General features: G+C 45.6%; 1 protein-coding gene across 1 annotated transcript in view; it reads right to left on the reverse strand.

The window, feature by feature from the left end:
• PLPP3 (phospholipid phosphatase 3) overlaps positions 1-25,967 on the reverse strand; it is an 82,548-nt gene extending 56,581 nt beyond the window's left edge. Inside the window, exon 1 of the mRNA XM_062191407.1 lies at positions 25,276-25,967. Coding sequence (XP_062047391.1) covers positions 25,276-25,414 — 139 coding nt within the window. The 5' untranslated portion in view covers positions 25,415-25,967. The remainder of the gene's footprint in view (positions 1-25,275) is intronic.
• Between the last annotated feature and the right edge of the window lie 255 nt (positions 25,968-26,222).

The following is a 26,222-nucleotide window of genomic DNA, read 5'->3' on the forward strand; positions in this document are numbered from 1 at the left end:
TATATGAAATCAACTATGCCTGGATTTCCAAAAATATAAGCAACCTTTCGGTCCATTTTCCTGTGACCTTTTGGAAGTACCCTCATATGTGTCATGCATGTGGCTTTCCAACAAGCCCGATTTCCTAGCCAGCAGGGCCAGTGGTTAATGTTTATCCTCTCCACGGTGCGGGATACGCAGCAGAGAATCGAAATTCAGGAAGAAGGGAGTGGTGTGGCCAGGTCACTCTGATGGCCATGTGCACGAAGCGCTGGTGCAAGGGAGCTTTGGTTAGCTGACTCCTGCTAAGTGAGGTATGACCAGCCACCTTCCCAAGGAAAGGCTTCGTGTTTTTAGACACCTCCCCAGCCACCCTGAATGAGATGCATTAAGGCCTCTCGCAGCCATGACGCCACAGCAGGTCCTGGACAGCACAACTCAAATAAACACTGCCCGCTCTCCAGGAGCGTCTGGGGCTCTTGGTTTCAAACACGTCTCTGAACCCGACTCTGCAGTCTCTCCGCTCAGACTCCCTGGGGTTAAGGTAACACACAGCCCGACACAGGAGTGCACCTAAGTCTAGATTAGAATTCAGCGGATAAAGGCAGCAATCTGTCTGTTGGCAATAGAGCTGTGATGGAAGTAGTAACACGGTGTACCTTCGAGCAGGTGGATTTTGGAGTCAGACACACCCGCATTCCTAGTATCTAACAGTGATGTGAGATACGTAAGAGTGTACATATGCTTCATACAGTGCCTGGCAAAGAGATAATACTTAAAAAATAACTGTTACTTTTATGAATGTGGGATGGAGTACCTTCTGTAAGAAGGGGGAAGACAACAGTTACCTGGGTCTATAAAATGATTCATTATTCATTTCACATACAGTTAGTTACTAAATATACACAAGCGTACTTCAAAAAGTTCTTGGGACAGTGGAATTAAAAGATATGTTTATGTTGGTGTAAAAAATTGAAATGCACACTTTTTTTCTAAATACAAAATTCATTTTCCATTAACTTTCTGAAGATATCATAAGCATGGATTTTAAGATATTTTTTGCACCAAAATAAATTACCTTTGAATTCCCTTCCTCCAAAAACTTCTTAACGTACACTTGTATCATGAAAGCCTTTGGTTTTTTACGAGACTTGAGTGGGTAGTTGAAAATATGGAAAGCAGAAAAAGCACAAGCTCTGGGTTCTGATGGTTTGCTTGTGAAGCTTGGATCTGTCTCCTTCCTTTAAGTTCTGTGACACTGAGCAAGCTGCTGACCTCTCAAGGTTAACTATAAAACAGGGCCAGTACAGCTGATCCTGAAGGGCTACGGTGAATACTGAATATAAATGCACTCAAGGAACCCATTGTCATCACTCATGATCGAAATGCGTTCGAATGAAGAAGAGTAGGGTGACTCTTTGTCCCCATATAAGAGCTCCCTTTCTTTAAAGCAGGGATAGGCAATGATATATGTAAAGTTTTAAAAATACTGAAGTCTTTTCATTCAATGTTTGATTATTTCCAGTGTGGAAAATAATTGGGGATTTTCTCTGCACTTCACACTGGTTTAAGTGGAATGCCCTTTGGAACTTCCCTGGTGGCTTTATACTTTATAGTGAGATGCTTTATATCTCTGTCTCATGGTGGCATTTATTTACTCTCTCACTCATCTTTTTCCCAGTAAGCATTTCCTCTGTACCTATGATGAATGAAGCCTAGGAGCCACGGGAGACAGTGCAAGCCCTGTACATCCTATTTATGTGTGGAAAGTAGAGGGGGAGAAATCATGATTTACCCAATGGTATTCAGCGGAAAAGAGGTACGGGTGGCCACGCACTGGACAACTCCAGGGGACAACACTCAGGCTGCAATTGCAGCCAGGGGCATTTCCACACCTCCATAAAGGAGAACACTGAGCCATGCATTGACAGGAGCGTCTATCATTCTCATGAGCAAGGTCACCTCAAGGACCGTGGACTGGCTGGGCTCTTTCACTGGTTATTGTTAAACTGGCTCTAACATTCCCTGGGGCCTTTGGGAGGGTGTATGTATATGTGTGTGCATGAGTGTCCATGTATAGGCATAAATGTATGTAGTTTACCACAGGCACTTATGCAGGAGAAAGCAATCTAAAAACTAAAAGAAAGGATTTACAAATAAATAAATAAGATGAAAGAAAGAGAAATCAATGGTCAATACATAATATTGGCTGTTTCAGAATGAGATGTGTGAAATTGGCAGATTACCGGTTACTATGAAACACACACATCACTGTAGAACCTGGAAATGCAAGTAAGGATGGAACAATCTGTTTCTAACAGACATGACAAATGCTTTATAGCCATCAAAAATTTTAGCTTAAGTAAGCATAGTCTGCTATACTTAACCTGGCTTTAATTTTTAACATTTATTTTTTTATTTTCATCTACTTGAGAGAAAGAGATTTTCATCTAGTGGTTCACTCCCCAAATGCCCACAAGAGCCAGGTCCAGGCCAGGCCAGACCAGGATCTTCCACATGGCTAGAAAGTCTATCCAGATCTTCCACATGGTATCAGAGTCTTAAGCACTTGAGCCATCACCTGCTGTTTCCAAGGATGCATTAGCAGGAGGCTGGATCAGAAGCAGAGGAGCAAGGACTTGACCCAGCTTCAGAAATGCGATGCAGGCATCTAAAGCAGTGGCTTAGCCCACTGCATCACAGCGCCTGCCCCTAACCTATTTAATATTGTTAAGTAACATTATGAGGCAGGTCTCAACACAATGAGAACCTTCTAGAAACCAGGGGCAGAAGCCTGGAGCAGGTTTCCGCCTCCTAGACCTAAGAAGGAATTCCCCTTGGGTCTCCCTGACGGTGGTCTTACACCCTCCAGAGCTGTGATAACACATTTATGCCCCCAGGTCTCTACTTTGAAACAGAAACCCTAGCAAACCCACAGAGCAGGCCACAGAATCTACCCCAGAGAGTTCTTATTTGGGGGAGCAGACAGAGGGAAAGTGAAATGGTGTGAAGAAGGAAAAACCAATGCTGTGATTAATGGTGAGGCTTAATTCTGAATGATGTTACAGGGCCACTTAGTTAAATAAAGAGAAAATAATTTGAATGTGGAGATTATTAGTAATATAGAAAACTATGTGCACATATCCCTAAATAACTGAAAGGCAATCGGACCAAAATGACACAAAGGAAATATGTCAAAAAGTCCACTGTATTTGTGTTAGGTGGTAGATAACGGATAATTTTCTCAGTGGTTTCCAAACCTGCTATGGTGTAGTTTAAAGCATCAGTAGTGGAAAACAAGTTTACATTTTAGGAAAAAGGCTAAAAGAATTACACTAGTGGACTTTTCAGTTTGGTTCCATTTTTATCAAGTAACTTCGATCTAGTAGGCCCCGTGCTAGGTACTAGTACGAAAGAAGTAAGAAATCCCTGCTCAGATTGAACTGTCAGTGTTGCACACAAACCCATGTTTATTATCTATACCCCTCCTGATATACAAAGAAACACGGCATTTTCCCCAAACTTCAATCTACTCTGAAAATTCTCCAACTCAAAGAGAGAAAAGAGTTGCATATATAGTCAAGGTATATATAAACACATCAGAAATTTTTCCGCTAAAAAGTCATTATAGCTTCTCTGATTAGGTTCAGTTGTCAAAAATTCTACCTACCATGGGAATTCAGACTGGGGGAGCAGCCCACCCTATATTTCATGCCAACATCTAACTAATGTTAGATCATCTGTAAACAGGTTCAAGACCCTGGCGTCTCTGAATTCAAGCATGTTTCCTTTTGCTGATCATGCATATTTAGGGCACATACACCAGTGACAGCCAGCGTATAAACATGTAACATCACTAATTCCTGCAAATTTGTCCCTTCCAGCTTCCTGTCTCTGAACCCTAAGGATTCAGAGGAATCCATTTTCCAGTGTGTGACCCAAGGCCACTGCTCTTCTCTGAGGGACAGTGCTCAGCAGATCCAGCCCAAGTTCTGTTGGCAATGGTTCTGCCATACGCATCTGGCATTGCTAGTGTCTTACCTACCCCGCTCCCCACCCTCGGTCTGAGCAGCTGACTTGAGTAGGTTTCGAGTTTTGCTGAATAGGTAAGGTTTAGATAGGTAAAAAGGAAGAATAGGAGGAAAAATGTAAAATAGAATCCACCAGGACTTAAATTAGTTTTTTTCTTTGAGTTATGTAATTGAATCTTCTCGTCGTTTTATAGACTTTCCCTCATGGCACTGTGCCGGCTACACTCCCGGGTGGTCGGTTTGCTGCTAAGAATATCTGTGAAGGTGAGGAGTAACAGTTTCATTTCAGAGAAGGCCAAATGGAAAACCCAGTTAGATACACGTGGCGCAGCAGGTAAGCCACACGCTGGGACGCCAGTATCCCCTATCAATCAGAGTGCCTGGGTTGGATCTCAGTTCCTCCCATTCGGATCTAGCCTCCTGCTAATGCACACCCTGGAGGCAGCAGGGGGTGACTTGGGTCTCTGCTGCTCACATGGAGAAGTGGAGGGAGTTCCTGACTCCTGGCTTTGGCCTGACCCAGCCTTGGCTATTATAGACATTTGAAAAGTGAACCAGAAGATGAAGGGCCTCTCTCTCTCTCTCCCTTTGAAATCAAATGAAAATAAACAAATAGACATTAAATAAAATATCTTTATTTTGCTGTGGGAGGAGGCTCACATGCGTGTGGATGCAGTGGGATGGACTCCTCAGGAAAGGCTGTCTCCTTCACTTCAAATCCTGCAGGTTAGGTCGACTAGATTCTGAGCCCCTCGCGTAGGAATTGTTACATCAACCCAGCATACAGCAGGCGATCACTCAATGCTGCAAGGTGAGTGGGTGAATGAAGGAAGGAACCACGGTGGTCATCTCGGGTCCTCGACAAGAGAGCACCACTGGGCTCCAGGTCGGAGCCAATGTTCCTGCGGGCCTTCACGCGTCATTTCCCTTTTCTGCTCAAAGACAGACGATGTTGTCAAGTCCACATTTTCCAAGCGTGCTGATGAGGCTGACAGAGGAAAGATAATGGCTTCTGAAAGCCACTTTCGAGGGTTTTGAAATGGAAACCCCTGCCGTATGGAGAAACGTTATACTTCCTCCATCCATCTCACGGCCCCTCTTCTCCCTGGCCAGTCCCAGGGCGCTCTTCCAATCCCACACTGCTCTGTGCCGAAGCCAAAGCCCAGTTTCCTGCCTCAAAAGGCCCTTTGTTTGGGCTCTCTTTCCCAATCGGCGTATCCTGAGCTTGAACCCCCTTGCTTTTGAGAACCAATGCCTTGGCAGCTGAAGACTTTGCCAGCAGGTTTGTGGTCCTTAACAGCTTTCAAAAACCTCAATGTGAGGGCATGTCTATAGCTAAGAAACTCTTTCCACGGGAGGGAGGAGAAGGAGTATTATTTTAAGAGTAGCAAAAACAACTTCAAATTGACTCTTTAGTCTTTAATTGCTACCAGAAGACTGAGAGCTTCTTGTTCTCGTGTATTTAATTAAGATGATAGTTTTAATCAACTTTAAATGATATTGGTTAATATGCTCTGCTCAATCTCTCAGGCAGGGTTTGCCTCAGAACACTGGAATGCGTTAAAGAAAAATTTCCAACATATCCCCTCCCAACTGGAGAACACCTTCAGCAAGTGCAGATGGAGAGGTAGCCACATTTGCGCAGCTGCCGCAGGACTCCTTGGGAGGATGCCCACGCTTCTCTACAAAGATCAGGTAAACTGTGTCGAATCCATACACTGTACATTACACACCGTAGACACCCAGATCCCACTCTCCTGGGCATTTGTCTGTTCCAAAGCTCGCCAGTTACCTGTGACAACAAATGGTTTCCAAACCCTTGGAGGTCAGGGTGTATTAACACAGAAAAGCCTACAGTCTGCCAAGCATCTCTCAATCCTTAGGCAACCTGTGATGCAGGCATTATTGTCCCCATTTTGCAGATGATAAAACTGAAGCTCAGAGAAGTTACAGCACTTGGCTCGGGTTATCAGGCAAAGTTATAAGCCAATGATGACATGCAGTTTCGAATCCAGAACTATCTCACTGTAAGACACAAATTCCATGGAGCCAGACTGCTTTTTTTTTTATTTTTAAACTAAGGTGTTTATTTTTTTCTTTCCAAAGATTTATTTATTTATTTGAAAGGCAGAGAGAGGCAGGGAGAGATTTTCCATCCTCTAGCTCATTCCCCCAGAAGCCACAACAGCCAGGACTGGGCCAGACCAAAATCAGGAGCCAAAGTTTCATCCGGATCTCCCACGTGGATGCAGGGGCCCAAGCACGTGGGTCATCTTCTGCTGCTTTCCCAGGCCATTAGCAAGGAGCTGCATGGGAAGTGGAGCAGCCAGGACTCCAATCTGTGCCCATATGGGATGTGAGTGCTGCAGGCGGCAGCTTAACCTGCTGCACCACAGCACTGGCCCCCAGACTGCCTTTTAGAGTAGAAAACTGCTTAAAATTGTGGTCAATGTCTTGACCTCTCCATACTTGACCTCTGGAGGTCTTAAAGGCATCTAATTCAAATTCCTTTTCTTTAGGTAAGCAAGTTTAGAGCCACCAAATCGAATGACTTGTTCTAGGTCACTAACTAGTGCCAGAGCTGGAATAACTTGCCATCAGGAAGTGAAAGTGCCCCAGGCTGGAGTAAGAAAGAAGGCAGAATGAGCAGAAATCAGCTTCAAGAATGGCTACTCTTCCTCTAGGCAGAAGCAGGAAGGGTGTGAGTGAAGGCCAGGATGCAAGCGTGTGTGTGGTGCTTCCAGGAAGCAGGGAGATCAATATGGATGCCAAGGATTAAACCTGTGCATTCAAAATGAGGCAGGCAGGAGCACACGCTGTTAAGAGCGCAGGCCTCTGGGAAATAGAGTTTGGAAGGCATGTGAGTAAGAGTCATTCCCTTTTCAAATAATTGTATTTTCGGATTTTTTTCTTTGCAATGATTTATTACTGTGCTTTGGGATGTTATGTTAAACTTTAAAAGGCTTTGTAGATGACTAACACAAGGAACCAATTCTGATTCACGGAATAACCAAATTCACGGTGTGAAGGGATGCCTTAAACTATGGTATTTCCTGGACTCAAACTTGCACCTATACAAGATAAGAGTTTTGTTTCTGTGGATTTTACCCCTTTTTAAAGACTATTAACTTCTTTGAGCTAAGCTTTCCCATCCATACAATAAGAGTGGAGAGGGGGAGAACTCTTGATGCTTGGAGCCCTCCACCTCCCGCATCTAGGATTAGTCTATAAAGACTATCACTGGCCCTGGGCACAGCCAAGGCTGAAGGACCACTCTGCAGAAGGAACTCCTCCGTGCAGTCCCTTCCTTGACAGTGGGGCCACACAGCGTTCTCCTAATTTCCTGTCCAAACAACTACAATGTCTCTACCTTCAGAAGTCTCCTCCCAACAGCACCACCCCGCAGAAACATAGGGTTAATAATCCCATCAGGGGTTGGTGCTGTGGCATAGCAGGTAAAGCTGCCACCTGCAGTGCGGGCATCCCATACGGGTACCAGTTTAAGTCCCAGCTGCTGCACTTCCAATCCAGCTCTCTGCTGTGGCCTGGGAAAGCAGTAGAAGATAGCCTAAGTCCTTGGGCCCCAGCACCTGTGTGGGAGATCTGGAAGAAGCTCCTGGCTCCTGGCTTCAGATCAGCCCAGTTCCAGTCATTGCCGTCATTTGGGGAGTGAACCAGCAGATGGAAGATCTCTTTCTCTCTCCCTCCCTCTCTCTCTCTCACTCTGCCTCTGCTGCTCTGTAACTCTGCCTTTCAAATAAATAAATGAATATTTAATAATAATAATAATAATTCCTTCCACTCTGCTACTTCTCTACTGAGTTCATTTTGTATTTCTAAGAACTGCACCTGCCCATCATTGGCTCCAGAAGACTCAGGGGCAGGGTCCACATCTTATTCATTGTTAGACCCCAACATAGAGCACAGAATCCAGCACGTCAAAAGTGCCCAGTGCCTGTCTGCTGAGATGGACTCACCACCATCATTCATTCAGGTGCTGTTTAATCATAAAATGGATTGTTGTTATTAATGTTAATTGTTAGTTACCAACGCTGCAGCAAATATAGGTGATGATGGGTTAAAATTATAGGAAGGTTGATGCTGTATCAACAAACCTTTTGAACAATTAGAACTATCTTGAGGGGGATACCACCAAGGGAAATGCTAAGCAGAGGTCTGTCAATAACCAAGAAAAGATTTTCTTTCTAAAGGGGCTGTGCTTTCCTGGGGGTGGGAGTGGGAAGACTGAGTAAATGCTAACAAAACACAGGCCCAAGGTTAATTCCTAAGTCTTAACCTCTCTATGCCTCAGTTTTATCATCTGCAAAATTAAAGTAATATACCCATTCCATGAGGGCATCATGGGGCTCGAACAAAACACCTGACACTTGAGGAACACATTATTAGGTGTTCTGTGTTAACTCTTTTCTCTTCTGAATCACACATTTTGGTATTTTAGCCTCAGTTCTCTCCAAAATGTGAGAGGCAAGACTGACCCCAACAAACAAATGTGTATATTAGGGGATCATCTTTAAGGAGTTTTCCGATGAATCACATATTTTGGAACTGTGAAACGTGAGAACAGGTATGGCAATATGGTCAAACAGAAAAAAAAAAAAAAAAAAAGGTGAAGGAGAAAACTTGTTCCCTTGTGGGAAACAGAACTAGAGAATTCTTCATGCTATTGTCACATTTCACAGATGGGGCAACAGAGTCCCAGAGAGAGAAAGTTACCTGGCCCAGGTGACCCCCTAACTTAATACCAACGTGAGGACATAAACCCAGGTACACCTCTCTTGTCTCTGAGCTCTGTCTTTTCATAGAAAGTTGTCCTCGTCCTATACAGAGCTCTCTTTAAGGCGAGGCTAGGATGAGAAAATCCCTCCTTCCAAGCACAGCCATACCTTCTAAGGTACTTGACACTTTGGTAAAAATAAAGCTGTGACGGCACAAATTCAGTTTGTTGACCAAGTTCAAAACACCAGGCGAATGCAACACTGAATGCAACATTGAACGGGAAGTTCCGAGCAGTTCTTAAGTGAGTTGCATACTCCCAATTTGTTCAGGTGAGTTAATACTTTATTATGGACTGTTCTAAAGTCTAGCAAGCAAAGGATTTTTTCCATTTCATCACACTGACTTACAAGACGTAAGTATTAAGCACCCAATGTTTAGCTTTATAATTATACTTAATAATAGTTCGTCTATTTATAGGAAAAAAGAGATGCTGTGCCAGCTGCTACCTCAAGATTGTGGTCTTATAGGCAATAAAAATTTTATTTTTCTTTTTGCTTCTTGTCTATATTCCCTAAAATAACTTTTCATCTAATTTTTTTTCCTTTTCTAAAGATTTATTTATGTATTTGAAAGGCAGAGTTACAGAGAGAGAGAGAGAGACGCAGAGAGAGAGAGAGAGAGAGAGAAAGAGAGAGAGAGAGAGAAAGAGAGAGAGAGAGAGGTCTTCCAACCACTGTTTCATTCCCTAGCTGGTGGCAAGGGCCAGAGCTGAGCCAATCCGAAGCTAGGAGCTTCTTCCCGGTCTCTCATGTGGGTGCAGGGGCCCATGCATTTGGGCTTTAACCACTAGGCTACAGTGCCGGCCCCTAAAATTTTTTTCAGTTCTTGTGCATCCATTATATGCAAGGCACTCAGACTACTAAGACAGAACAGGACAAAACTATAAAAGAGACATCAAAAGGTTTACATTAGAAAAGTTCTCAAAGGAGTGATTCTGCCCGGAGGAAATCGGGTGAGTGTCAAGAGGTGAGCCGCACATGCCCAGGCCAGAGAAGGGAAGCCCTGGTGGGGAAATGCCTGGAATGGCCTCAGCAGGTGTACAGTGGGAACACAGAGGAGATGGGAAGCAGGGGCTTGGGGAGCACAAAGCATTGAGGATGAAAGGGTAGGTCAGGGCGAGATTCTAGAAGCTCGCAAATAAGCAAGGGCACTTCAAAGAGTTTCTGGAAAAATGGAATTAAGAAATAAGTTTATTTTGGTGCAAAAATGTTGATAACTCATGTATATGAAGGGTCTTCAGAAAGTTCAAGAAAATGTATTTATTAAAAAAGGCATGGATTTCAATCTTTTTTTGCACTAAAATAGACTTATTTCTTAAATTTCACTTTTCCACAAACTTTCTGAAGTTCCTTTGTACTAAAAGAGGTACTTTGTAATCAACGGGGTCTTCAAAGTCCTGTTCTGAAGAGAAGCACGTATGTGATCAGAAATGCAGTTTTAGGAGATGTATGAAGGATGTAGGGGTGAGGATGCTCACCCTTGAAATAGCGCCTATTACTCAAGGGTAGGTGTTTGGCACGGCAGTTAAGAACTCACTTGGGACATTCACATCTCATATTGGTGTGCCCGGGTTCCACCTGCTACCAAATACCCTGGGAGGCAGGTGATGGCTCCAGTATTCGGGTCCCTGCCATCCACTTGGGAGATATGGACTGAGTTCTTGGCTTCCAGTTGAGGCCTGACTGTCATCATTTGGGGAGTGCACCAGTGAATGGGAGATCATACCACTGTGTGGCTGTCTGTGGCTGTCTCTCTGCCTTTCAAAATAATAAATAAAAACTTTAAAAGTCTGTACAGAAATTTTTGTACATCTGGGTGAATGATAATATGCACCCAAAATAGAATAGGAAAAGGGAGAATGAAGAGAAGAAAACAAAACTCCATTCACGGTGGAAATGAGTTTACAGATCCAAAATCTCTTTCTGGACATACAGGCATCATATCATTTGGGCTCAACATTTTGATGAGAAAGGGGAGAAACTACTTATCATCCCCTATTTTTTTTTTTTTTAATTGTAAAGTGAGAACAATCTGCCCCAAGGGACCCAGCTAATACAGCAAAGCCTGGACTAGACCCCTGATTGGCATCACGCAGCCTCTTGGATTCTGTATTTTACACATTTCTTTGAGCTATCACCTGGAGACACCTGGCTGTGTTTTTCCATCCTCTCACTTGTTCCCTGAGGCCAGGACCCACCTCTTTGGGTCTCCCTCCACACTTTGTGTTTATCTCAATAAACACCCAGGCAGAGAGAAGATAGGCCATTGACTCTCAGGAATGTTCTCTTCTGTGGTTTTCTGACAACAGAGAACGGTCAACAGCCAATGATGCCCTCTTCCACTGGTCCAGCGGCGCTGCCCATTCATCCACACTCCACTCAGGAGGGCCAGCCCTTGCCATGATGCCTCTGGCCAGCTGCTGCGCCGTCCTGCATTCTAAGTGTGAAAGATCTGTACAAAATGGGCCTGCTCTAAGTCCTATTTAACTTTTCCACGGCTCTGTGTTTGTCAAAGCTTCATGCCAACTCTGTCCGAAAAAGAAATGCCACAAAACTTCTTTTAGGAAAGGGAAGAAAGACTTACTTTATACACTTGCTCTCATGCTAATCACACCCCCATTCAAATCCCAGCTGAATAGGAGCACCACAAAAGCCTGGGAAACACACGGGAGCCTCTGCCAAAGTGCAGGCTCCCTCGCTCAGAATGTTGCCTTTCTCTGGCTTTTTCACTCCTTTGGAGAAGACTGATAAGCAGAAGAATTAACAATGCAATCTGCAATTGCTAGCCCTCTGTAGAAAGCTCATCCCACTTCTCCAAGAAACCAGCGAAGGAGTCTCCGACCATGGCTTCTGATCTTTCCTCCTAGGGCTCCACCATAGCACTGGAACTGAGAGTCTCTTTGATATATTTTCAATAAAACTGGAAGCCTCGGCCAAGTGACCAGCTCAAAGCCGATTCTAGAAAAGCACTTTACCTAGAATCTTGGTAAGTGATCCCTGCTCGAGATTAACTGGTTGAATTATTAATGCGGCGTGTCACCACACACCCCTACAAGCTGAGACAGGCATTGCTGAGCAGCTTCTGAGAAAACTGGAACGAACTCCAACCTCCTCCATCACAGGCTTGTTGTGAAATTCAAGTAAGTTAATAATGCATGAAAAACCCCTCGCTCACCGCCTGCATTACCCTCAAGTTCATGCCCTTCCCTCCCAGCCTAAAAGTCCAGAGTCAGACCTTTATCCTCTAAGACTTTGCAAAGAAACAGGAAGTTCTGAAAAGGGCTAAAGGCTTGAAACCCCAAATCAAGCTGCAGCACCTGACAAGCTCTGAGAGCTTCATTTAAAAATGTTGTGGCTTGGTATTGAAAATAGAAGCCCTAGGAAATTCAAAGGCCAGTCTCCGTTCTAAGAGGAAGGAGCTTGGGTATTGGCTGGTTCACTCCCAGGAGTGCCACCATTTTCTGTCCCGAGATCCCCCGCCAGCCTCTCAGCCTCGCTGAGTGGGGACTGCATGATCTGGAAAACCAGTTAGAGGAATATCTCTCCTTGGGGTTGTATGATTTGATGAGATTCATGCATGTGCCTGACTACAGTGCAAGTGTTCAAGAATGGTCGCTTCCCAGCCTTTTAGCAGTTGACATGTGAAAAATGATATTCTGGGCGTGGTGGCTTTGGTGCTTTGTTTTGTTTGCTTTTTGAGGCCTGGGGACTAGAGACCTACAATGAGGAAAATTAATTGAGACAAGAAAGAATATTTAAATTCAAATTGTCAAACAGACACTGTCATTTGGTAGAACTGTCTGGTGAAGAAATTATTTATAATAAATCCCTGGGTCTCGCAGGTGGGCCAGCATAACTGCAAACAACCAATTTAAGGCCAAACCATAATGAAAAACTCTTCAATCTCATCAATGGCTTTAGGAAAATTAAACCTGAAACTCCAGACAGCGTATTTTCCACAGGATTTAAAGTTTCGTATTTTTGATGGTTTGCTGCAAGAAATGTATTTTAATTTCCCAGCTAGTCCTGCGGAATTCTGCATTCATACAAGGCCTGTAGTACAGACCTCTCAAAAGCAATCATCCACAAAAACTCCACCACCCCTCCTCCTGCGTCATGGGAAGAGGGATGCTCTCCAAACACATTTCAATGAGAAGCCTGCTAAACAAAAGACCCTCTAGTAAGCTGGTAGCACCTCTGGAAATATTTTAAAAATCTCAGCTTGCTGGCAGTTCCTCCCTAGGAGCACAGTATGTGCAGTTATTTCAACAACAACAACAACAACAAAAGCTCTATGCATTTAATCAAATATCCATTCAGGCCAAGATGACAGCAAGACAAATGCAAGGCTGAGGAATAATGTTCTTGGCCATTCCTCCCAAGCAGCCTACAGAGGACAAATTGACCAAAACAGCCACTTTGGGCAAGTGTCTAATAAGCTCCGCTCCGTGGCTGAGAAGCACGCCTGCCACTTCCTGTCGGTGGTTGCGAACTCTACAACAATGTGGGTCATCTGTGGGGAAGAGGTTACTGGTGCAAGTTCCATTGACTGCATTTAATGAACAAGCTGCCTTCACAGCCACTAACCAGAGAAACTCAGCGTTTCTCAGTGCAACCCAAAGGTTACACCAGACCACAAGGCCAGCCAGGGGAACCCATTCACAGAAAGGGTCACTTACAGACTGACCCAGTACCGCTCCCTGAAGTGAGCGGCAAAAGTCCTAGTTCATGGTCCTCTTCCCCTTAGGAAACTTCCTCAGTAGACTCCAGGACCCAGGGGTCTTTCCCTCTAAATCTATAGAACCGCAGGTCCATTGTGGGCGGTCCAACCTTTTTCACCCACAAAGATCCCCAAGTTCTTTCTTGCCCCTCTGTGGCATCTGGAAGGTATCTGTACTTCCTAAGTAAACTTAAATCAGTTCTCTCCTTTGGTTCATCAAAACATAGAAAGTGCCAACTCCATCTCCTGATTTGTGGAACAACATGGCAAATACCAGAGTGAACTGGCAGGTGCCAATCAAAACTCAAGCAAACAATGCCAATGCTTTGACTAGTCTAGGTCGAGGTCGATGCTTGGAGTTAGTCTTGGAGAAGTTAATCACCACAGAAGCACAGTATACATTAGCTACCTGAGGTGTGGAAAATACCAGAGGACTGCGCAGCATTGCCACAACAGACCTCACTGGCTGAGAGAACCCAGGGCGGGCAACACAATTTCTGGATTACTCTTCACTAGCTGCCACTGACTGGTGGAGAAGAGGCAGTAGAGCCTTGGGGTTAAGATAGGCCTCACAAGAGATGCCTAACCCCAGCTCTCAACCTGCTGCACAACCTAGGGTCAGCTATTTTTAGCCTCTGAATTTCAGTAATGAAAGAGAGTGAATAGTAATAAGTACTCACAGGCTCCTTGGGAGGGCAAAAATCAGAGAATGCATGCGCAATGCTCAACCCGGTTGCAAAGTACATAATTAGCCCTCAGGAATTGTTAGCAATTGTTGTTATTTAGTTAGCTTTGAGTCTAAATCCAAGTCCTGGGAGAGATTAGCTGTGTGAGCTTGGGCGAATCATTTACCTTCTCTGAGCTGCAAAATCAAGTTATTTACACTAACCTTATTCTGTCACTGAAAAGGTTAAGTGAGCATCTAAGAATAAGGGTGAGCACCATTCCTATTTTTGGTTTAATTTTTCACACACTTACAACTTGGTTTTTGGTGCATTTATAGCTTGATGCTTCAACTACTTCTTCCTCAAAATATGTGCTCATGTCTTCTACCATTTACTACTGCCTACCATCCAGTCCATGAGTTTAAAAGATCTGCGTGTAGTAATATTAATTTCTGAGAAGATACCTATGTACATATTTTAAAAGAATTAGTAATCAGCCCCACCAGGAACTGAATGGAGGAATTCCTATTCCATGGCCTTAAATATAATGAAAGCAGATAATCAGGACATGTGGATTTTAATATTTGCACTCTTGACAGTTTTCAAGGTACACTGAAGATCCCTTATTCATTCTGCTGAGAAAAATGCCAGCAGGGCACACCTGCTTGTGGCAGGGTAACTCAGTGGGTGAGCAGGGCTAGCTGACCACCCAGCATCTATTTTTCAGACAGCTTATTGTTCTCTGCTCACTCATCTTAAACCTAGTGACATTACTAAACTGATTAAAAACTTGGCTTCTTTGTGAAAAATTCCCCTAAGAACAAAGTGACATTCTAATGGTTTCATGAATATGTTAATTCCAAAGATCTTCAGTCAACCTTTTGTGCTTTTTTCCTTCCATATTTTAATTAATCTTCAGATATTTTTAAATGGCGCAGCTATTATGGAAAACAGTTAAACACTGAGTTACCAACTTATCTAGCAATTTCCATCTAAGAAGAAAGAAAAAAATATACATGAATGTTCATGGTACACTAGCCATTGCAGCCAAAAGGTGGAAATAAACCAGATCATTTTATCCATTAAAGTGACAAATGTGTCATTTAAACATACTATCTCCATATCATGACCTATTTGGCAAAATAAAGAAATGAAGTACTGTCACATGCTATTCTGTGAATAAACCCTACAAACATGTTCAATGAAGGAACTCAGCCACAAGAGACTACACATTTATTCGGACTCACTTACATGAAATGTCCAGGATAGGCAAACTTACAGAGAAAAAGAAGTGGCTTAGTGGCTGCCCTGGGATGGCACAGGTGGAGAGGGAACGGGAGTGACTGTTAAGACTGTGCATAGTTTCTTTTTTTGCCATGATGAGAATGTTTAAAAATTGGCTGTGGTGATGGCTACCTAACTCCGTGAATATACTAAAAACCAGTGAATTGTGCACTTTAAATGGATGAATTCTACGGTACATCAATTATATCTCAATAAAGCGGTTTAAAAAATACTATTACAACCCAAGAAAAACCCCTTCTCCAAACCAAGAAGGTTTCAGCCCATTTATTTTAAAGGGCATTTGAGAAATGTCAAAACCCCAGGGGCGGGCTTTTAGTCTGGTAATTGAGATGCTGGCTGCGACGTCTGCCTTCTGTATTGGAGTAACCGAGTTCCACACCTGACTCTGGCTCCTGATTCCAGCTACCTCTTGATGCAGACCCTGGGAGGCAGTGGTGCTTGCTGGCTTCGGTACTTGGATCCTGGCACTTGAGTTCCCAGCTCCCAGCTTCAGCCTGGTGCAGTCTCTGCTGTTGCCAGCACTTGGGCAATGAACTGGAGGTTGGGAGCTTTCTCTGTATGTCTCTCTGCCTCTTAACTAAATAAATAAATAATTTCTAAGAAATAATAAAAATGCTAGGGCAACAACAATAAGATCACAGAGAAGCCTTTACTAACCTCATCACTTGCATTTCATAATCCATCTATAAATACCTCATTTAAAATGTTTGTGGAGGGAGTGGCCTGACCCCAGCTCAGGCTCCCCCAGGAGTTCAGGCAGGACCTGAATGTCTTCCTCCCCACTCCCAGGCCCTGGGTCCCGCTGTCACTGGCCTCCTGGGCTGGGCTTCCAGGGGCATCTGGCAAAGCCCACTCAGGATACACCCATCCTCTCTTCAGAACTTTCCACACACATGTTCATTCCAGAGCTCTTTGCTTAGACTCTCGCATTGTTTGCCTCACATATTTTTACACATTTTTAAGACAGTGTAGTTGCTGTAAAAAAAAGAAAAGCAGCAATCCCTAGCAAGTGCACTCCTAGGTATACACCTTGGTTGGTTCCTGTACAAAATTGTCCGCATGAAGGAGAAAAATGAAAATTCTCTTTGCTCTGCCGGTCCTCCAAAATGAAGCCCAGACTCCTTGAGCAGCTGCCATTTACCTTCCCCTGTGACTATCCAGCTCTCCTGCCGCATCTTCAATATCCTCCCCAACACACACACACAGCCCAGAGCAAATCCACAATCCTTAAACTCCAGCCCCCAGCCACCTGGGCCTTCACACATAGGAGGGCACAAGCTCATAGAAAATCAGAATTTTTTTAAAAGTGTATTTTGGTGCCAAAAAAAAAAAAAAAAAAAAAAAAAAAAAAAAAAAAACAACCACTGAAATCCATGCATGGTTTTTCATAATATGCATTTTCCATGAACTTTCTGAAGATTGCCCATAAGTCCCTGCTGCCCTATCTCAGCACTTGTGCTTGGTTCCCCTTGCTGCAGTACCCTCCCCCGCTTCCTGGCTGTGAGCTATTATTTATCTCGCAAAATCCAGCTCCATGTCTCCCTGTGCTGTTCTACCCACTTCCTTAAGGACCAGAAGCCATTGCACAGTGGGGTCAGTTTGCAGAAGTGTGTTTCCCTTTCAGCAGCCCGGAATTCCTTAAGGGCAAGAAATCCTTAGGTCCTAGCACACAGTCGGTGCTCAAGACAATCTGCAGAAGATATGGCATATACTTGAAAGTCGGGTACAGACACAGACTTAGTTAAACAGACTCCAGCAACTGCACTGATTATACCGCAAACTAACTGGGGGTGGGGGTGGGGCAGAGAGAAAGAAAGCATCAATGCGAATGTCTTCCTTCATGTCAATATAATCATGTGTATTATGTGCTTTGGGGACGCATAAACAGGAACCTCAGCAAGCTACTGCTGCTTATTATGACAAGGCGCTGACACTGATTTGAGTTTCTCTGTAAAACTCTCCAGGCATATAATTTTGTTAATTTCTGACAAACCTCAAAAACACACTTACCACCAATACCCTGACTGCAATGTATACTTTCAAAGCAGGCACACATCAACAAGTTTCTTTCAAAGGTTTCCAACGGAGCCTGTGTGTGTTGCACTGTTTCGGGTTTGGGGAGGTTGAATGCAGATCATAATTTATAATTTAACCTGGACCAAAGGGGCAAACGGTTTCACAAGGAGGTTCAAGAACCTGACCTCGCCCTCTTTCGAATGTTGGCACTGCTAATTAATCTGTGACCTTGAGAAAAGTGTTTCCTCTGAGGTAATCCTCAGTGTCCTCCTCGGCCAAATGGAATCATTTCAAACTCAAGAGGTTGCTGAAAAGTTTTTAAAAAGCAAAAATTTCAGCTCAGCAACACGGGTTCTTTCTTCTCTCCCGGGGTCCTTGAAACAGGTGGCTCCTGCTCACGCACGGATCACTCACCAGTGATCTCTGGTAATAAGCACTTTCTAGATCAAGCAGCAAATCGGAGAACAGTAACATACCCAAAAAACTGCCTCATCTCAGCCCTGCTCAAGCATCTGGGGCCTTAGTCACCCAAGACCCACTGATTGGAGTGAGAGTTAAACCTGTTTGTCTTGTTCTTTTGCATTGACACAGGCAAGGGAGAGACCAGCGCAGAGCTCTCTGGAGAACTCTTCCACCAGGAGAGTACATTTCAAACAGAGAAAACATCAGAAAAGCCAACCAACCTGACGAGAAGACCTTGCTTCTAGGTCCTGCTCTTTCCCTGTCATTGATTACTTAACTAGCCCAGCTAGGCCTCGGGCCCCCAAATGTGAAGCGAGAGCACTGGCCCGGAGGTGGTGACAGCAACTCCAATCTGAGGAGTGTCAAAGCGCCACACGCAGTACCGGGCACGCCCTCATGGCACGCCTACCATCCCATCTTACAAGGAGAAAACGGAGGCCTCCGTGAGACCAAGTAACATGAAAAACTCACAGCTAACAACAATGAGCAAGCTCCAGTCTGTCCCTCAAGCCTGCGCTTTCCCCCTCCGACCCCCTCCCCTGTCCCAAAGGCCTGTCACGCTGACCAAGATAAAAAATGACCTTGCTATTGTTGATAATGAAATCTCCAACATACTTGCAAAGTCTAAAGATTCCATGAATCTAGGCAATGAAGAATTGCTCCAATGGTATTTGCTTTATTATGTCCACAGAGAGGCTAATTCATCAAACTTTGAGCTATTTCATAATCACTTGTGTCTAACTCTGAATACTCCATGACCAGTAGAATTTTTGAGTTAAGACTCTTATCTACGTCCTAGACCTAGCCCTGTAGAACATGTTGTATCCATTTGGGCTCAATCACTCTTCTTGCATTAATTGCATGGAAAAGTGAGCAGCAAGATACAGTGACAAGGGTTCTGGAAAATGTGGTAACCACGGAATAGCCGGGTCAAGTTCCTTAACCCCTCTGAGCTGCAGGCTCCTTACTTGTTAACAGGCACCCGATGTCTACAGCCTACGACCCACCTGAACGGTAACGTAGAGAATTAGTATGCTATCTCCCTACCCCGGAGAGCAAGCACTTGATCATTTCTAGTCATGGCTGGGCTGCCAAGTAAGACGCAGAGAACAGACCATTTGTCCGCATTCTCTCTGGCCCTTCCCAAGGTATCTTCATCTGAAGAGGAGTTGGCCGCCTTCCTTCCAACTGGAAGAATGCCTGCTCCAAGGTGGTGGAGGCTCCTGAGCTTTGACTTCCCCAAATGGGGTCAGAAACCAGGCACTGCCTTTCCTCAGAGAATGGAAAATATTCCTGTGCATCCTGCCTGGGTTCCTCCTGGGGTGCTCTTCGTAACTTTTCTTCTTCGTTATTTCAGAAGACTTTGATACCGCAAAATGAAAGGGGATTTATTTCACAGATTCAAGGCTCTTTAACTTTGCAAAGTGTTTTCATGTCAGTTGAGCTTCGCGTCACCAGGATGTCCCTAAGTTTGTGTATTTTACAAACGAGGAAACCAAAGCCTGGTGAGGGTCAAGGGTTTTTTCCCATGTCACACCAGTGCGTATCAGCTTTATGTCAGGAGTGAAACCCAGACCTGGGCAAATCCAAAGTATTGTACTGTTTCTATGAGACTTGGCTATGTTAAATTCAGTCTTTCAAAGGCTCCATGTAGAAATCTAACTTAGCCCTGTTTCACCTTTCACTCATGCACCAACTTCAATATCTCAAAGAAAAATATTTGGAGTTAACACCTCGTTTATACCAGGTGGTCACTTGGCTGGCAACCTCAATGGCACAGAACCCAGCTTAGAACTGGAAACTAATTAAAGATCCTAGCCTTGCAGCCACGAGAGACAACACCACGTCCTGTCACCAAAAGTCACAGGACACCTTCAATCCTGCACCCAGAAGTAATTTTTCCTTTAGAAAGAATTCTAGCAAGCTTGGTTATCTTTACTGGAAAAAAAAAAAAAATAGGTGCATTGGCCACAAACACCAACAAAAAAATGCAGGCAACCTACTAACAATGCGGAAAGGGCCGGAACATTCAGTGCAGGGACAAAGAGGCCACTTCATAATTCAATTGCTATTAAAACATCACCTGTTAAACAACACAGTGAGTCTGTAATCGGCCTGATAAGAATCACTCCAAGCTTTTATAAAATACAGAACCCCGGGGCCCTGGCCCAAAGCCTGCTGAATCTGAGGGTTCCGTCCAGCAGGGAGGCTGACAGTCTGTATTTCAAGCCAGAAAGGTGAGTTTATGAAATACTGACATAGTAGGTGTCTCCCCAAAAATGCTTGCTCCTCCAGAAATGTGAGTGGAATGGAGCTGGCACACAGAGCAGGATTTCTCTGTAAATTTAACTGCCTACGCAGGGAAGAAGCCCCTGCTATGGTCTCATTAGCATCAAGCTGTGACCAACTGGGCTTGCCAGCCCAAACAACTGCACAGGAAGGGGAAAACAAGAATGCAAAACTGACAGGCAATCCAAGGGGCTGAAAGTGGAAAAGGCCACCAACGCGGGCTTTAGCAGTCTCCCACAAAGGCAGCCTCCCTCCTGGCTGATCCCTGAAGCAGAAGACAATGCTAAGAAAGAAAGAGAAAGGAAAGAAGAAAATGAAAACAACTAGCCATTTGGAAAAGGAGGAAATTGAGGTGTTCAGCCAACCTAGAAAAGTCAGCAGAGCTTGTCTACCAAATAGAACTTGCCTTCTTTATGGAAATCCACGAGGGATGTTGGGCTGGGCAGGTCATCCGTTGATTAATGAAAACCTGTTTCTACCTTCTGCGATCCACATGGTAGATTATCAAAGCCTACTAAGTCATTAAAAACATACACTTAGTGACTATAACAACAACTGAGCAAAAAAAGAGAGGAAAAGCCACCAGTTGTGTTTGCTTGTTTGCTTCTGATTACCATGAACTTCAGGCAGCAGGTGAAAGAACACATCCGGCCAGGAAAAAAAAAAACCTATCTAATTTCTCAGCATATTGATAGGATTAACTCTGGTAAAAGGCATGCTGGGCTTCCCTCTGGAGTTAACACCAAGTTAGACTCATTCCAGCAACATTCTTGGATCAAACAACTAACAATTCAGTTAATGATAAATGGGCCAAGAGAAGCAGTGACTGAGTTTCTACATCAAAAGATCTACCAGCATAGACTCCTGAAACTCTTAGAGCTAGAAGAGGGTTTAAGAGACTGGTCCCGTCCATTTATTCTCATGATTAGAAAACACGAGGCCCAGGAATGTCAATAGAATTTCACCAAAGTTGCACAGCAGCGTAATTGTAGCACAGACTAGAACTCATGTCTCTGGGCTCCTCATTTTTGTGACGATTCCCAGAGCACTGAATAGCTCAGAGTGCAGGCATAAGGTAGACATGCATCATTCCTTGCCACTAGAAATCAGTAGACAGCAGAAATAATCCCACCCAGTCAGTCACCGTGCCATTGGAAAAAAACCAAAACCCACAGAATACCAACCTCTCCACAACCTCTCACATGGACATGGCATTGGTCAGCCTGAAAACTCAACCAAGTCTCCTGTTCCCGTGATGATAGTCTGCTCGCCTCCTCTCACTTTTGGAAGACAGTAGTTCAATACAAATACAGGATGACTCTATCTAGCCCCTTCAGGGTACCAGGCCTAGAATTTTATCACTCATTTAATTGCAAATCACAAAGTGTCCAAAAGCTTCAGGGATAACCAAGTGATGCACCCTTGATTGTCAACCACTTAAATTCTGTATCTCTGACCACAACAGCTGGACCACCTTGATCCATCTGTGTTGGACACATGGTAACAGAATCACAGAGAGGCAAGACTTCTGCAAACTGGACTGCAGGGTTTTCTGACGAGAATCCAAGTGCCAGGAGCCTTCACTCACACTGAGAATTAGGCAACTCAGATGGACCTCAGTGTGTAACTGGCCTGCCCTTCCCTGAAACTCGATTTTCTGGCCCATAGAGCAGGCAGCATTTCTTCCTAAGGGTTATAGTAAAGAGCACACGAGTTATTTTACCCTTGATGGGGCCAGCGCTGTGGCACTCCATATGGGCACCGGTTCGAGTCCCAGCTGTTCCACTTCCGATTCAGCTCTCTGCTATGGCCTGGGAAAGCAGTAGAAGATGGCCCAAGTGCTTGGGCCCCTGCACCCACATGGCAGACCTGGGAGAAGCTCCTGGCTCCTGTTTTCACATTTTCCCAGTTCTGGCCATTGCGGCCATTTAGGTAGTGAACCAGTGGATGGAAGACCTTTCTCCTTGCCTCTGCCTCTCTGTAAATCTGTCTTTCAAATAAATAAATACATCTTTAAAACACAATAATAAAAATGTACCCTTGAAGCTAACAGAGCTTAACAAGACAGTAGACATTCCCCTCTTGCCTGGGAATTGCGTCTCTGCTGCTCTCATGTAACTCAGATACCAGAAACAATGCACAAAAAACAGGAGATGATGCACAGCCCTTGATTGCTACAAGAGCCTGTTTCAGGAAAAGTATCCTGCAAAGATTCATCACAGCATTTCAGAGCAATTCCTTGCCAAGCATAGCTGTTCAATGGGAGGTAAACTCCCCTTGGAGGCCCTGTGACTCCAGATTCTTATGGCCCACAAATAAGGGTGGACTTTTTGCTTTTTCCCCAAGATCTGAACATTCCAAAAAGGTATGTGAAACACGTTAAACTACGTGCGTATTTCCACTTGCATAACACTTACAGAGCACATTAGCCTTTATTTTTCCAGAGACTAGGAGATGAGGTTTGGTATATATTCCTGGAGGAAAATAAACAGAAAACTGTCTCTCTTCTTAATATATTAGTGCTCTTTAATCCAGACCATATGATCAGTAAACCATCTAAAAATTAAATCATACTGACAGTCTTAGGCAAAAAGCAAACTAAGTAGACACAATTTTTTTAGGGCTGTGGTGTGTGGAATATTAAAATCACATGTTGTGCTAATAATTTTTTCTTTTGGAAGCCAAACAGACTTCTCTCATATACATATATATCTCAAGATATCTGCCTGTCTTACCAACAGTTTTTCCCTATTAAAAGTATCAGAGGCATTTCACTGGTGATATTGTAGTTTGGCCTGTGCTCAGGGGAGACTCTGGTCAATAAGTGACTTTGAAAATGATTTTCTTGTCATGGTTTCCATGGCACAACACATACCCCTTAAAACAGGTGGCTATGTGTCCCTTATAATAAAATACATAGCCCTGGTATCTGATTGCATTTTGAGTTAAACAAAATCATTTGTTCAAATGTAAGCTTGACAATGAATAAACACAAGACAGGTTGAGCATATTGACTTCGGGGACATGGAGAAAGCCAAGAGCTTGCAAGCCAAGAGCTGCAAGGTGCACCATGCACCTTACTTACACTTTCCATCATGGCAGAACTTCTTGGGGTTTCTGTGTCCCTGGCTAACCTACAGCTGATGGGTATGGCCTTTTGCAAATTCTTTGGCACTTTCTTTTTCCTATGTGGAATACATCATCATCTCTTGGGACTGCATTCTGAAATCGTCAGAGTGAAGGCAGGAGAACAAAGAAATTGTACAAAGGCTGTCAAGCATGTTCCAGCCCTGCCTTTCTGATCACAGAGGAAGAGGTGGGAGGGTACTCAGCACAGGCAGCCTAGAAAGAGTGCCCTCCCACCATCAAAACAGCCAAGGGACTGCCAGGAAGCACCCAGGCCAGCTCACAGCAAACAGCTTCCCTGTGTCCAGGGTTTGCCTGTATTCCTCCCGGACCCAGGAGGGCTTTTAAGAAATTCAATCCTTTGGTTACAAGACTTTAAGTACTAATCTGTCCCATTGTGTGTGACAATAAGCCAGCAGCTTTCAGGAAGGGAGGCCCCCCAGTGACAATTCCTTTACATAGCATCTTCAACGTAGAATTCCCAGGAAGAGCGGAAGGTTAGGATCTGCCACCTGCACCCCGCCACTCTTCTCCTAGGCCGCACAGCACAATTTTATCTTCGGCTCTCTCTCCTGAAATGCACGGGGCTCTCCTTATTTTTTAAGAACTCCATCTTTCCTGACTCTTAACATTCACCATGGGCAGTGACACCAAATGCACGGGGGACTCTGTACCCGCAGGCCACCACAGCAGAAAGAGCCAGGAACACGCAGGAAGCAGAACTCTAGCCTAAGAAGTCTCAGCTTTGCACGCCCTGTGTGGACAAATCCATTGCAAGAGGGGACTCAAGTCTCCGTGCAGGAGTTTCTATTTTGAGGGAACTGACTTGGGAACACAGATGTTTCTTCAGTTAGTGGAGTTGGCAGGACAGCTGCTGGACCCCTTCCGAGTTCTCCATGCAGGAAGAAGCCTTGGAGAGCATCTACCTCAACCAAGTCATTCAAATGAGGAGAAACTGAGGCCAGGTAGGTGGCACACCCAGCGAGCGGCAGCGGGCCAGTGCTCTGATGACAAGTCCTGTGCATTTTCCATTACACCATGATTGGCTTACAAATGCAACATTAAAAAAAAAAAATGAAATCCTACGCTGACTTCAACCTAGGAGCTTCTGTAGATTCGTGTCAAGAGCGCTCTCCGTCCCCCCAAGTTCATAAATCCTCCTCGCCCTCCCACTCCAATTGCTTGAACTCCCACTGCTCTTCAGCTCTTCAGCTGCAGCTTCCAAAACTGCTTTGGAAACCAGAAGCGGACGATCGCCTCAACTTTCTGAGAGTGCAATTCCACCCCAAACAAGGCCGTGGCTTGCTATCGCAGTGCCTCGGCGTGCCCGTCGGTGAAATGGGCCTCCCCACCCTCCCCGCACCGGGTCGGGGCTGGTGAAAATGATGCCCGCGGAACTGCCTGCCACCTGGCACTCAGCAGGCACTGGGCAGGGGGCTGTCGGGTCGGTCTCCAGCGCCTTCCCCACCGTAGGGGCGTGCAGAAGGGAAGCGAGGGACAGGCCCGCGCGGCCGCGGCGGCGGAAGAGCTGAGTGTTTACACGCAGCCGGCGCAGGCAGCGCGGCTCCAAGCAGGAGCCGGGCTCCCGGGGCGACCCACTGGACTCTGGCGGAGGGCCCCGACTGCGCGCGGGCTCTCGACCACGGTCCAGCCAGCTCCCCGCGGGAAACGACTCTCAGGGAGCTCGCCCAGAGTCACTGATTCACAGGCCGGGAAGTCGGTGGGGTCAGGGAGGGCGGGCGCCGCACGGCCAGAGCGGCGCGCAGCCTCCCGGGGCAGCTGCGGGGGCCCCCCGGAGCTGACAGCGCGGCGCGGGCCCGGGACGCAGCCCAGGCCCGGGGCCGGGGCCGGGGGCCGGGGGCCGGGGGCCGGGGACGCGGGCTCACCCATGATGAGGCAGAAGACGTCGAGGCAGACCAGCAGCGCCCGCTTGCTGCAGCTCTTGCGCGGGTCGCCGCCGAGCGCCGGGCTGCCGCCGTTCTTGCTGTCGGGGACGATCGCCTTGTCGTACTTGTAGTTTTGCATGGCGCTGGCTGCGGCGCGAGCCTCCCGCTCCGCGACAGCAGCCACACACCCGGGCGCGCCGGTCGCCTCCCGGCTGGAGAGAGAAAGCTGGGCCCCGGCTCGCGGCGCGGCGGTGCAGCCCGGGCCGGCTGCCTGTCTCCGGCTGCGGACGGTGGGTTGTCTCTGCTGCTCCGGGCGCCCCTGCTGTCCTCTCGCCAAAGCGTTCAAAAGTCCAAGGGGAGGAGAGCGCGAGCAGAAACTTCTGCAGAGCTGGGGCGCGCAGGGCTGGCGAGAAGGCAGCGCCGGCTCGGCCCCTTCCCTGCAGCTGGGGACTTATGAATGGGAGCCGCGGCGCGGGGCAGCTCCGAGCGCCTGCCCCAACTCCAGCTCTGTCGCCGCCGCCTCCGCCTCCTCCTGCTCTTGCTGCTGCTGCTGCCGCCGCGGCTGCTGCTCTGATCGCTTGAGTTTGTTTTCTGCACTTTTATTTCACGAGGTCCTTTAAAAAAAGAGAGGGAGGGAGAGAGAGAGCGCGCGAGAGGGACCTCCTTACTTGGCTCTGATGGGATTGCGAAAGCACAGCCCCTTCCTTAAGCTGCCTAAGACGTAGGATAATTAAGGCCACATTTTCCCCCACCCCCTTCCAAAAAAAAAAAAAAAAAAAAATCCTAAAAGGAAAAGTTACTCTCCAACCAGAGAATCCGGGAGCCCCTAGCGTTCAGAAACGCCAAATTGTCACAAAAGGAGAAAGAAGAAAAAAAAAAAAAACAGAAAAAATATTTTCTAGCTGGCCTGGGGTCAGGCAAAAGTTAAGGGCTCCACAGCCAAAATG

This window comes from Lepus europaeus, chromosome 5 (assembly GCF_033115175.1).
Source record: "Lepus europaeus isolate LE1 chromosome 5, mLepTim1.pri, whole genome shotgun sequence".
In the NCBI taxonomy this organism is placed as follows: Eukaryota; Metazoa; Chordata; class Mammalia; order Lagomorpha; family Leporidae; genus Lepus; species Lepus europaeus.